Below are 12,863 nucleotides of genomic sequence, written 5' to 3'. Positions count from 1 at the left end.
TCTGCAAAAGTCATAAGAAGAATGACCAAAGCCTTGTGCTTGAAGTATTTTGTCATACCAGATCATTTTATACTGATGCTTCACCTGCTCTAATTGAGGTCATTAATCACACCTGGTGGGCCACATGTTCTCCTCTGCCAGCCTTCTGCCCCACAGCTCAGTTAGGAAATGGTAGGGCTGTAACAATATATCGTGCCACGAAATTTGGCGATACAAAAACGTCACGATACGTGTCGTGGAGGTGACAAACTGTATCGCGATATTGGATTATTAATATTAATAGCCTATATTGTGTTGACTAGTAACGAGCAGTGTATTGGTGCTGACCGCGCCTCGACCCGCGGACCAAAATCTTCCTCCGCTCAGAAGAAACTAGTACCGTTTTGGTCCCGATCACGGGACTCTTGCAGGGTTTTGAGCTCTGAACTTTTACTTATGTAAGGCTGGTGTAGAGTTAAGCCTTACCTTATCAAATTAAACCTTTTTGGGGTCGTGAGTAGGATAAACACGGGGACAACTTCTGCTGAGTTCCAGTGTACTTTAATGTCCCTCAACAGTGTAGGATTTTAGAACATCAACACAGCACCTAGTGCCGTACTGTGGCGTATCACTCCGCCCAGAGCCGTCTGGGAGATTTGCGAGGCCCTGTGCGAAATGGCCGGGGGGGGCCCTCGCTCGAAATTTTGGGGTTTTTCGGGTCATATCGGGTGTCTATATGCGCAATTTTAACTCTCCAATTAGCAAAATACTGGATACCTTCCCCTGCAGTAGCGGAGCGTGGCTCTCAGTACAGAGGGGGCGGAGTATTCTCGATGGGTCCTTATGATAGTCATTTTAATGTTCAACAACACCTCATCCTACCCACCAAACTACATTTATTCTCACTTTTATTGAGCCAAGCAAGCCTATAGGCCTATGCTGCAGAAAGCAGAGTAAAGTCACAAACTTGTTCAGAAGTAACACACACACACAGACCCGGCTGCAGAAACAAATTAGAGGGGGGGCATTACATTTTTTCGGGGGGGCATACTTTTTCAACTTACATTTTATCTGCCTCAGGTTGCACAGTGGCTCCGTGGCAACTCCTACAGTATTGTCAAATAATTTTCTCTCAATAAAACGGGCAGTTCATCCCAAAATATATTTAAAAAAACAATACAGTAGTGTAGTGCTGTGCTGTCCATTTATTCCAATCAAAGTCAAACATTTATGTAACAAAGAACAGCAACGGGGGCTGTGGCGTACACAGAACAGCACCATACAGCTTCTCTTCTAATAGAAACATAAGCACTGATGTCACTGGAGTAACACTGGAGTAAACGTTCATGCTAGGGGAGGTAGCTACAGCAGCTTGGGAGCAAAAGGAGCAAAACAAAGCAGTGTGACCATTCTGCCTGCAAGTAATATTAATTTGGTTTAACCAAGATGTAACCACTTTTAGTAGAATGGCAGGCGACGTTTGTGGACTGTGTGAAACCTTTGTAACACATTGTCCTTCCACTCATTCCTAAATTTCAGAGTCAAGTCCTTCTGAAATGCCAACTGGATGAGGTTGGCCGTGCGTTGATGAAGCATAGATAGGCGATGCTCTGTGAAGACATTCTTAAGAGTGGAAAATGAATTTTCACAGGATGCGGTGCTGGCTCCAAAGGTCAGTCCATGTTTCAGCGCTGTGAAGACGGTGGGCATTGCTTCCAGTGGCCTCTGGAACTGTTTCAGAATCTGTAAGGATTGATAAATAAGGTTGAAATCAATATTATTATAACACAGATAACAATATACCGTACATAAAAATGTATGCAACATGTTGAACAGTCAAATAAATGCTCATCTCATTGAACCAAATCATGTTAGGTGTTATGTGTTTGACTGCTTGCTTAAAAGGTCCCAAATGACCATAGAGCTGGACAACTTCAGCTTCAAGAGTAAAAGTCCTGCTATGTATTTGTTCTGCACATTCACTATACCAGTTGATTCTAATCAGCTCTTCAACCAGGTAGATGAGCTAATTAGTGAACTCACCTGGTTGTAGTGAATGGGCAGAACAAATACATGGTAGGACTTTTACTCTCTGAAGCTGGAGTTGTCCACCTCTGGCCATGACAATATAGACCATTTAATCATTTTAAAAAGGGGCCTTGTAGGTTTTTAAGATTTTTGAATACAATAAAAACAATACTGAACTTTCACCTAGCCTAAATCACCTGTTTCATTGTCCACTTCGCCTCATCCGGTGGAGAAGACTCTTTCATTTGTGTCCTGAGGAAGTTGCGAGCCACCTGGAATTCAGAGTCCACAGCAGGTGTGTTGGTCAGGTCAAGTAAAGGCTTCACCTTGGTGACATCCAAGAATGTGGCTTGTGCAGGATCCAGGGCATTGAGTGCCTCCATCAGGTCACAATTATGTTTCCCGAATCGATTTTTCATTTCCCCACATACTGAGTCAATACAACTGTAATAAATCCTACGTAGCTCTGTTTCATCATTGCGATCTACACATGTGCTGATTTCCTCAAGCACATAGTCAGCAAAGGCAGAGTTTTGTGTGCGTCTTCTCTTTGATGGCCTTGTTGTGTCACAGTGCGCTAGGATTGCCTGGAATTCTGTCTCAGTGCGGATATTCTCAAGACAGGTGCATGCACTGCTGATGAGCTGCAAACCTAGAAGAAAAGACAAAACCCCTTATTGTTACTGTACAGAATAGAACAACATTTACAGTGCAGCACTCTTATTTTCATTCATCTTTTTTAACATGTTTTTCAATCATCATGAAGCAATGGGTGCATGTAATTTTTCTCTTTTCACTTTTTACCATGTTTAATGTTCATTGTGAAGCACTTGGTGCATGTAACTCTTTTTTGCAAAGCGTTTTGAGCTGCATTGCTTGTATGAAAGGTTCTATGCAAATAAAGTGTATTATTATATACAATGTAATTTTGCTCAGAAGTAGGTATTAGGTATATTTATTGCACTGTCTAGATTAAAAATAAATATAATCTTCCTTCCCCTGTAACCAGATCCATGTCTTCACACTGCAACGTCTTGTTTGGGGGGTCAAGATATGCAAGGATCTGACTGAGACTGCAGAAAAGATCAAATAAATAATTAATATATTCAGGTGGGGGAGTCATTCACACAGTACGCTGTTGCAAACATACAGCATCATCATTATTTATTGATTTAATTGGATCCTTGGATCCATAATTGGATTGGATTATCAGCTTAATCAGTCCTAATCAACATACCTGTTGCAAAATGTCCACTCCAACGTTGATCCAAAAGGCGCTTGAGTGTCTCTCCTTTGTAGAGGATGGCAACAGTTGGTCTTCTGCAGAACTTGTACAGCATGTTACACACACTGAAGCTCCTCGTGCTCCATAGCTGCTGTAGCTAACCCTCCTAGCATGACTGTTTACTCCAGTGTGGCTTTTGACTTCGGTGCTTACGTTTGTAGTAGATGTGGAGCTGTATGGTGCTACTTCCTGCTCGCTCCCGTCCGCACCGTCACTTGTAATTTTCTGTGTCTTCTTAAAAAATGTTCGGATATCCATTTTTAATGGCGACTGCTGATGACCACGACTGTTTACTCTGGTCTCAGTGACCTGTGAGTCACAGGTCACTGCGTCACTGTAAGCCAATGACCGATAGAGGGGGGCGGGCCTGTGACCCGCCCCCCTCTATCGGTCATTGGCTTACACGTTGCCTTCGTTCGTTGATTGCATTGGTTGGATTGTATGATTGACAAATTGAGATAGATAGGATTAATAGAAGATGGCTACTCCGACGGAAAAAACAAAACCCCAATAAAATAAACAGAGAAATTTGCTTTTACTCCAGGGCGGGCACAGCTGACTCCGTGGGCGGGCACGGCCCCCCAATGCCCGCCCATGCCGCCGGGCCTGCCCCTAGTGTATCTCTCCGTTGCCTTGAACAGGCTGTTGCTGCAAAATGTGCTGCAATTCGGTCCTGAATTTCCCGCGCTGGGCTGCGGATGTGACGTCACATGACGCTGCATGCACGTTCTCCCCGTTCTCCCGTGCCGGCTTCACTGTTGGCTGCAGTACCCCCAACGGCCGTCGTGGTGAAGGGTGGCGCTAGAGAGTCTCATTTCTTAAAAGGAGCCTCATGCTCCTTTAAATCAGGATAAAAACATTACTGGTTAATTAAATACTTACCTGCTGTATTCTACTGCCCTTACTTTTTAACAACTTGTGCTTTTTATTATTTTACCTCTTTTCTTATAATTTTATTTAATTTTATTTGTTATTTAAGCGTACTCTTAATTAAATACTTTTTGAAAACCGTGAATGTGATGTGTACCTGCTGGACTCTACTGCCCTTAGTTTTCAGCAACTTGTGCTTTTTATTCTTTTAATTGGTTTAATTCACCGCATGAATCGGCACAGATTACTTTTGTAATACTGTATTTGACCCGGTCTTTGTACGTTTTGACCGTATAGAAACATAATTCTCGTGGGTTGTGTGAAAACCGCGCAAAGTTATGGAAATAAGACCCGGAAACCGGCATTGTGGCATAGAAATGTCAAATTGGTTTAATTCACCGTACAAATTATTACAGATTACTTTTGTAATACTGTATTTGACCCGGTCTTTGTACGTTTTGACCGTATAGAAACCTAATTCTTGCCATTGTAAGAATGAGATGAACCTGCTGGATCTACTGCCCTTACTTTTAACAACTTGTGCTTTTTATTCTTTTACCTCTTTTCTTATCATTTTATTTGTGTTATATACTGTTTAATTGTGTCTTGCTACTTTTAATGTTGATGTAAAGCACTTTGAATTACCTTGTGTTGAATTGTTCTATAATAAACTTGCCTTTACTTTGAAAGGGGCCGGAAGTAATTTAACAACGTGGATTTAGCTTCATGCTAACAGGTGGTAAAATGTCGGTGCATTTCAGAGTTTTGACAAGCCGTGCCACGGCTTTCTTTCCCTGGGGTTTTCCTGCAGTGCTGGAGGGGAGTTGGTCGGCGAGGAAGCCGGTGTTGGGACGCCGGATGTCGCTCACACATCCAGGTACCGAGTCGGAGCTGCGTTAGCAGGCTAATGTTGCTAACCCGGCTCTGCGCTGCTCCGCTCTTCTGTTCACAGATGTCCTCCTGGTGTAATAACTCCACGGGATGAAGACTTTATTAAATACATTTCCTCAGAACCTACATTTATGAGATAAATTACTTTTAGAACTTTGATCCAAACGTGCCGTTCAAAGTTCACAAGCTGACGCAGGCGCTCCGGAGCGGAAGTGACTTTGACTGTCACAATAAAACACTCCGAGCCGAGTCACTGCTCATAAACACGATTCATCCACAAAATCAGAATACACTAAAGTACGTTATCAATGTGAAAAGGAGAAGGACACTCTCCCACCTAACTGGTGTGTTTCTAGACTTCGGAAAATATTTTTAATTCAATTAAATCAGCTGAGTCTTTGATTTAAACCAGGGGTCGGCAACCCAAAATGTAGAAAGAGCAAAAAAACAAAAAACAAATATGTCTGGAGCTGCAAAAAATGAAAAGTCTTGTATCAGCCTTAGAATGAAGACAACACATGCTGCATGTTTCTATATTAGTTAGAACTGGGGGGAGATTTATCTTTTCATTATGCACTTCGAGAAAAAAGTCCGAATGTCGAGATTAATGTTGAAGTACAATCTATAGGAAAAAGTCGAAATGTTGAGAGAAAAGTCGAAATGTTGAGAAAAAAATCGAAATGTCGAGAAAAAAGTCAAAATGTCAAGATCAATGTTGGAGTACAATCTTGAGAAAAAAGTCGAAACCAAAACCGGGTGGCAACACAGGAACGATGGGGGGAACCTTCCTCCTGCAGGGGGAAATGTGGTCAGAAACACATCTTGAATAATACTGATCAACATTCATTTAAAGCCGTAACTTTTCCAGCTTAATCTAATATTTCATCATAATCATTGTGATGGAACATCAACTTCCAACAGGTTTAATGAACCTCTGTCATGGTCTGAGGGGTCTGTATCTCCTTCACTGGTACTATGTAACTTTGAGGAGCATGGTAGGAACCCTACCACACTAAAAAACTACACATTTTTACGGCTTTGACTGCTTTACGGCATACGTCACTTCCCCCTCCTTCCCCATTCGTAGTGGAGACCAAAGCTGGGCGGGGCGTGGAGCGCAGAGCTCAGCAGAAGCTGGTGTCATGGCCCAAGCAGCGGAAAAACCCAAGAAAATAAAAGTTTTATCGGAGGAGGTGAAAAAAAAGAAAGCGGGAGAGTAACAAGCTAAATGCCCAGACAAGAATAAACATTGTCCCGGCGTTCACTCGCTGGCGTGAGCTGAAAGACGAGGAGGGATGTCCGACAAGAGAGACAGAATTGTTATGATACAAATGTAAATGTAGAGTTCTATGTTCAATAAGAATCTAAACTAGAATGTTTTCACATACAGGGGATTCGTAAACTGTAAAATTGTGCAGGGCTGATCTGCAAAATATAAGGAATGGGAATTCAGTTATTCACAGGTTATAAAGTATTTTTTTATTTTATCAGTAAGTATGTTGGACTACTAATTTAAGAATAAGTCCCTCTAAAAAACTTTTGTAATTTGGGCGCATTATCTGTCTGAAACAGGACGGGGGGGCGGGGGGACTTCACTAATAAAACCAAGTTGAACTTAGTGATTTTCAACATCGTCATATTATATTGTTTATCCAAAAATAGATACATTACCTCTTCACTATCCATCCTGCAAACGACCGCTGAAAACAGAAAAGTAGTTTTGAAAGTCCGTCCCGTCTTATTTCATTCACTATCAAAACAAATGCAGGGACGGGACAGGAGTTTTCCGGCAGTACGCGCTGGTGCTCATGGGAAACGTAGTGTTCTTTCTGGTAAAGCACTACCGCTTTTGTCCAAAGGAGCCGCCAAACGAAGCAAAAGCTGAAAGTTACATTGTGCTGCTTTAAATGTTTGGTAAAATGAACAACAGCGGTAGGAGTTAGGTTCTGGAGGTTCTGGATTCCCTGATTCCCTCCCCCTGCGGTGACGGATGGGACTGGAACCCCAGAACCATCAGGTGACAGGGTCCACGTCCGGCCTGGCTGCTCCAAATGTGAAAGAACCTGGGTTCTTGTGTAGTCTGAGGGGACACAGAGGGGACACTGAGGCGTCACTGATCCCGGACCCGCTCCGGCTGACACCCGTCTGTCCCACACAGCCGTACGTGGAGATACCGATCCAGCGGCAACCCATCGGTATCGGCCCAATAATGCCCCTATCGGTTTTGATCGGAGTTTTCACCATAATAGTTCAAAGCAAATTTGCAGTTAGCAAGGTGTGTCCAAAGGAGAAACCCCGAGGAGGAATGTTATAAAAGAATTTCAACACAACAAAGCTAAGACATTTGATAAGACATTTGAAAGTTTTTCACACGAAGGAGAATATTGAGTTGCCAAAGTTAGCTGCAGCTAAAGCAGAGAAAGAAAAGGAGCCACGCGCTAACTCTGCTGAATGTAACAGAGACCTATAAACGATAGCAGGAAAAATAAAGAACTACATCGTAAGGTAATGAATTCATAAGCTTTGCTCATCAGCCGCTTTCTGTTGTAGAAGACATCGGGTTCAAACGTGCCGTTAGCAGCTTGGATCTGCGGTACGCGCCGCCGCGTCGTTAATATTTCACTGATAAATGACCGCCGGAGTTAAACCAAACTACAGGACTGTCTCAGAAAATTTGAATATTGTGATAAAGTCTTTTATTTTCTGTAATGCAAAAATGTCATCCATTCTGGATTAATTACAAATCAACTGAAATATTGCAATCCTTTTATTATTTTAATATTGCTGATCATGGCTTACAGTTTAAGAAAACTCAGATATCCTATCTCAAAAAATTAGAATATTCTGGGAATTTTAATCTTTAATATCAATCTTTAAATCAACAATATTAAAATAATAAAAGGCTTGCAATATTTCAGTTGATTTGTAATGAATCCAGAATGTATGACATTTTTGTTTTTTTAATTGCATTACAGAAAATAAAGAGCTTTATCACAATATTCTAATTTTCTGAGACAGTCCTGTATATAGGCTACAGTCCTAACCCTCACGCAGGACGACAGTCGTGTCAGTCGCTTCACCAGGGACATGTGGAGTTCTAGTGTGAAGAGTTTTGCTTCACTCACAAGAGTTTCCTCACACGCGGCGGATGCTACCGCTAAAGCTTAATAATTCATAATTAATTTTTATTTTAAGATTTAATTCCTCTTTCCACAGGAAAACTAAGGTTTATAGTTTGTAACTTGTATCAACTTTTAGAGAGTGGCATGTCTGCTGTTGTCTGTGTTGGTCACATGTCTTACATAATTATTTTATAGCCACACTTCCTCTTTGTAAGCCGAGTCTAAGTCGTCTCTAAGAGTCTCTAGAGGGTGAAATATTGCTCATTGCCTCAGCATGAAATAAAACAGGCAATGAATGATACTTTCTCCTCTCCTAATATTTATACCTAATAATACAATGTTAGTGTTGTACATGAGACAACAATATTGACTAATTTATGGATTTCACGCTGTGATCGGTGATCGGCAGATACTGGTTTTGGAGATCAGTTATCGGTGATCGGCCCTCAAAATCCTGATTGGTGCATCTCTAGCCGTAACCTTTTAGACATGAGGACACGTGGTCTACTTCCTGGCCAGCACCGGTCCGTCTCCGCATCAGCAGGATACTGAACACTACAACACCTCCGAGCCGAGACTACGCTGACAGGGGGAAACGGCAAGGTCTCTGGTTTAAGCCGCCTGCTCCAACACGAGAGGCCGAGCCGCCGCCAGAACCCTCCCCGGGATTCCCGGGGTCCAGTTAGATCACCGTAGCGTTTACAGCCATGTCATTTCTGTTGGTTTACCACATCTACATCTGAACAGGGTTCTAGGGGGATGGTTCAGGTGAACGTGTCACCTGAGGGCCCGGTTCCCACAGTCAGTACTGGAGTTGAGGAGGTATGAGGGGGGATGGCATCCCTCCTGAAATAAAAACGGTCCAAATCATCCCCTCCTGTAATAAAAACGGTCCGAATCATCCCCCCCTGAAATAAAAACGGTCCAAATCATCCCCCCCTGTAATAAAAACGGTCCGAATCATCCCCCCCTGTAATAAAAACAGTCCAAATCATCCCCCCCTGAAATAAAAACGGTCCAAATCATCCCCCCTGTAATAAAAACGGTCCAAATCATCCCCCCCTGAAATAAAAACGGTCCAAATCATCCCCCCTGTAAAACTGCCATCCCTCCTTTCCATCCCTTATGTCATTTCATCAATGAATGTGGTTTTACTGCTATTTCAACATTTAGAGTCATCACCAGAAAAATAACACCAGAAAAATAACTTATTTGACAATTTTCACCTGTTTCAAGTAAATTTTCACTTGAAATAAGTAGAAAAATCTGCCAGTGGAACAAGATTTATCTTCTCATTACAAGCAAAAAAATATTGTTCCACTGGCAGATTTTTCTACTTATTTCAAGCAAAAATCTACTTTAAACAGGTGAAAATTGTTGTTTTTTCCAGTGATTCAGTGAATCTTGTTTTAATTGTAATGAGATTTTTTTTACTAAAATGAGACATTTTAACTATAAATAAGACAAATATTCTTGTTAAGATTGTGAGTTTTTGCAGTGATCCATGTTACTTATCCTGTGAAGGACAGAGTCATATTGATAAGTTCAGAAAAGTGTTTTTTATTGTTGTGTTTTGATGTATTTGATGTAAGCCCAGTGGATATTTAAAGCTTACAGAAGGCTGCATTTAACTGCTGCTATGTCATTCCTGCAGTATTTCTGCAGCTGTTTTGGTCACTGCTATTATTTGTAATATATTATATTATTTGTAATCAGCACAAATTATCTGTCCCCACATGATAAAATCCACCATCCCCCCTGATTTCTTTTTTACAACTGGAGTCCTGGCCACAGTCCCTGCTCACGTCCTCTCTGTGTAGTTTCTGCAGGAGGAGCTGTTCCACCACTGGAGGGCGTCAGAGTCCTGGACTTGACGAGGTGCAGTCCCGCTCTCTCCCGTCTCACTGTTCTTCTGTGTCTGAGGGTCAGAGGTCAAGGCTGTCTGAATGAAATGTGTGCAGGGTTCTGGCGGGCCCGTTCTGCACCATGATCCTGGGAGACCTGGGAGCCGAGGTGATCAAGGTGGAGAGACCAGGTTAGTCCGTCTGCAGCTGAGGCCCCAGGGACCTCTGACCTCTGACAGGGATGGGCGCTACGGACTCAAAGATTTATCACCATCATTTCTGGCATTTATCCCCATAACGATAAAAAAATGACGATAAAAAAAATACCAATTCAAATCCATCTTTTTAACTATAAATCTATCACCACATTCAGTCTTTGGAGCCCCCAAAACACTGCTCTAGAATACTAAATGCTACTAAACTACACCAATTATTACAACACTCTGGTGGAGACCTCAGCAGCAGCTGTTATAATAATATGTTATATACTGTATAATAATATACAGGACTGTCTCAGAAAATTAGAATATTGTGATAAAGTTTTTTATTTTCTGTAATGCAATTAAAAAAACAAAAATGTCATACATTCTGGATTCATTACAAATCAACTGAAATATTGCAAGCCTTTTATTATTTTAATATTGCTGATTATGGTTTACATCTTAAGATTAAGATTCCCAGAATATTCTAAATTTTTGAGATAGGAGTTTTCTTAAGCTGTAAGCCATGATCAGCATTAAAATAATAAAAGGCTTGCAATATTTCAGTTGATTTGTAATGAATCCAGAATGTATGACATTTTTGTTTTTTTAATTGCATTACAGAAAATCACAATATTCTAATTTTCTGAGACAGTCCTGTATAATATATAATGTAAAATACATAATAAATTACTTGTATTGCCATCCTTTGCACTCACTGTTTTTTTGCAGACTCTGCATATAATAGATGATGTTTGCTCCTCGTCTCTCTTTTTAAATCCAAACCAGTTCCAGATAACGGATCTGGAGCCTCGTTTAACAACGAGCTCCTCGCTCTCAGATCCGCCTTCCACCATGTTTGTTAAGGCTGATTTATGGTTCTGCGTTAAATCGACACAGAGCCTACGGCGTAGGGTACGCTGCGACGCGCACTGTACGTTGCGCGTCGCCACGCACCCTACGCCGTAGGCTCTGCGTGGATTTAACGCAGAACCATAAATCAGGCTTACACAAAAAACGTCATCAACGGGAATTTATCGTTTTTACCGCGAGATGACAAATTCTTACCGTGGGGAATTTTTTTGACGGTCTATCGTGAACGGCAATATATCGCCCATTCCTAGCCTCTGACACGGTCTTGTGTTGTGGAGCACAGGGACCGGTGATGACACCAGAGCCTGGGGGCCTCCGTTTGCCGCTTCAGAGAGCATCTACTACCTGAGCGTCAACCGCAACAAGAAGGTGGGTGGGTGCTGACAGCTGCAGGAGGTCTGGAAGGCTGTGAAGTGCACGCTGTACAGCAGGAGACCATCAACAGCGTATATATGTACAAACATATACAGTGGGGCAAAAAAGTATTTAGTCAGCCACCAATTGTGCAAGTTCTCCCACTTAAAACGATGAGGGGCCTGTCATTTTTATCATAGGTATATCTCAACTATGAGAGACAAAATACAAATAAAAATCCAGAAAATCACCTTGTCTAATTTTTAAAGAATGTATTTTCAAATTATAGTGGAAAATAAGTATTTGGTCAATAACAAAAGTTAATATCAATACTTTGTTATATACCCTTTGTTGACAATGACAGAGGTCAAAGGTTTTTTGTAATGGCGCTTTTCCACTAGTACCTACTCAGTCCTCGTTTCTTTTCAATACCCAGATGAGAAGTAGGAGGTTGGAGTGAAGCTGCTGTGACGTATTTGATTGTATGATCTAAAGGAAGAAGACAACAACACTAAAGATGTAGAACCTGGAGGAGATGATAGATGTGCTGCTGGGTCTGTGATTTGTGTTCAATACCAAGTTAAATTAAAGCTGCAAGCTGCGATGAATGGTTCAGGCTGCAGTGTAAGCTTGAATGACTTGCATGTAGATTCTTCAGGGCTGGACATTTAGCGGATGACACCACCCACAACTCTCTATATCAAACCATTCAAGTTATGGCAGAAAATAGGATCTATCAAATATCGACCAATCAGAAGAATGGGCGGGGCTAATTCAGGCCGATGAAGGTGAAGGAGTCAAAACCGAGTCCGGTGACACCACCCACGACTCTGTATGTCATACCATTCAAAAGTTATGGCAGAAAATAGGATCTATCAAATATTCACCAATCAGAAGAAGGGGCGGGGCTATTTCAGGCCAATGAAGGTCAAGTACTCAATACCGAATCCGATGACACCACCCACATGTCTATCACAACCTGTTCAAAAGTTACGGCAGAGAATAGGGACTATCAAATATTGACCAATCAGAAAAAGAGGCGGGGCTAATTTGCACCAATTATGTTCAAGGACTCGAGGACCGAGTCCGATGACACCACCCACGACTCTTTATATTAAACCATTCAACAGTTATGGCAGAAAGTAGGAACTATCAAATATGGTTGCAACATGATACAGGTGTGTACCGATTTTCGGGCATGTACGTCAAACCGTATTGTGGGGCTTGAGGCACAAAGTTTTCTAGCGGGCGCTGTTGAGCCATTAGGCCACGCCCATTAATGCATCATGAAATTTCAAATTTATCGCCAGGCCTGGCTTGCGTGAAAAATTCGGTGACTTTTGGGGAACTATCAAATATGGACCAATCAGATGAAGGTGGGGCGGACTTTTTGGCATCTAGCGTCGCCACGGTAACG

The 12,863-nt window shown here is 41.9% G+C and overlaps 1 protein-coding gene across 1 annotated transcript in view; it reads left to right on the top strand.

Annotated features, from left to right (window-relative positions):
* Positions 1-4,862: 4,862 nt before the first annotated feature.
* The window catches only part of sugct (succinyl-CoA:glutarate-CoA transferase), a 185,696-nt gene continuing 177,695 nt past the window's right edge, over positions 4,863-12,863 (top strand). Inside the window, exons 1-4 of the mRNA XM_061713120.1 lie at positions 4,863-5,039; positions 9,996-10,053; positions 10,137-10,210; positions 11,376-11,461. Of these exons, the coding sequence (XP_061569104.1) occupies positions 4,889-5,039; positions 9,996-10,053; positions 10,137-10,210; positions 11,376-11,461 (369 nt within the window). The 5' untranslated portion in view covers positions 4,863-4,888. The remainder of the gene's footprint in view (positions 5,040-9,995; positions 10,054-10,136; positions 10,211-11,375; positions 11,462-12,863) is intronic.

This window comes from Cololabis saira, chromosome 22 (assembly GCF_033807715.1).
Source record: "Cololabis saira isolate AMF1-May2022 chromosome 22, fColSai1.1, whole genome shotgun sequence".
Taxonomy (NCBI): domain Eukaryota; kingdom Metazoa; phylum Chordata; class Actinopteri; order Beloniformes; family Belonidae; genus Cololabis; species Cololabis saira.
Note: the sequence above shows the minus strand (reverse complement) of the source record. Positions and strands in the feature narration are given on the sequence as shown.